Genomic DNA, 370 nt, shown 5'->3' on the forward strand with positions numbered 1-370 from the left:
GGTCTGGGTCCCCCTGCAGGGTCCAAACCCACGTTCAACAGTTTCCTGACACCTGATCCAGTTTTCAGTTGTGGTTCTGTTTCAGAGCTTTCAGGTCTGGACTCTGCTGCCCCCTAGCGGACAGGAGCGTGCAGCGCAGTACCCAGACCCAGGTACTCCAGGTTCTCCGCTGCCGGGAGGAACTTCCTGTCCTCGTTCAGAGCCTCCGTCAGCGGCAGGAAGTTGCTCTTATAGTCCGGATTGTCGATGACATCATAGTTCAGGAGGGAGTTCTGGGAGATGTTCAGGTACTCGGGTCCAGGGGGGAACTTGGACTCCCCCTGCAGAGAGGAGAACGATGTGGCACCCCAGTCCTGGTCCAGGTCCTCGT

The 370-nt window shown here is 58.1% G+C and overlaps 1 protein-coding gene across 1 annotated transcript; it reads right to left on the reverse strand.

Moving 5' to 3' along the window:
- Positions 1–33: 33 nt before the first annotated feature.
- Positions 34–370, reverse strand: LOC106512816 (melanoma receptor tyrosine-protein kinase; the record flags this gene model as incomplete). Its single annotated transcript, XM_014001345.1, is given in 1 exon segment — positions 34–370. A coding segment is annotated over 1 exon segment (257 nt), but the record flags the coding sequence as incomplete, so codon positions are not given.

The sequence above is a fragment of the Austrofundulus limnaeus genome, unplaced genomic scaffold (assembly GCF_001266775.1).
Source record: "Austrofundulus limnaeus strain Quisiro unplaced genomic scaffold, Austrofundulus_limnaeus-1.0 Scaffold15391, whole genome shotgun sequence".
Classification (NCBI taxonomy): Eukaryota; Metazoa; Chordata; class Actinopteri; order Cyprinodontiformes; family Rivulidae; genus Austrofundulus; species Austrofundulus limnaeus.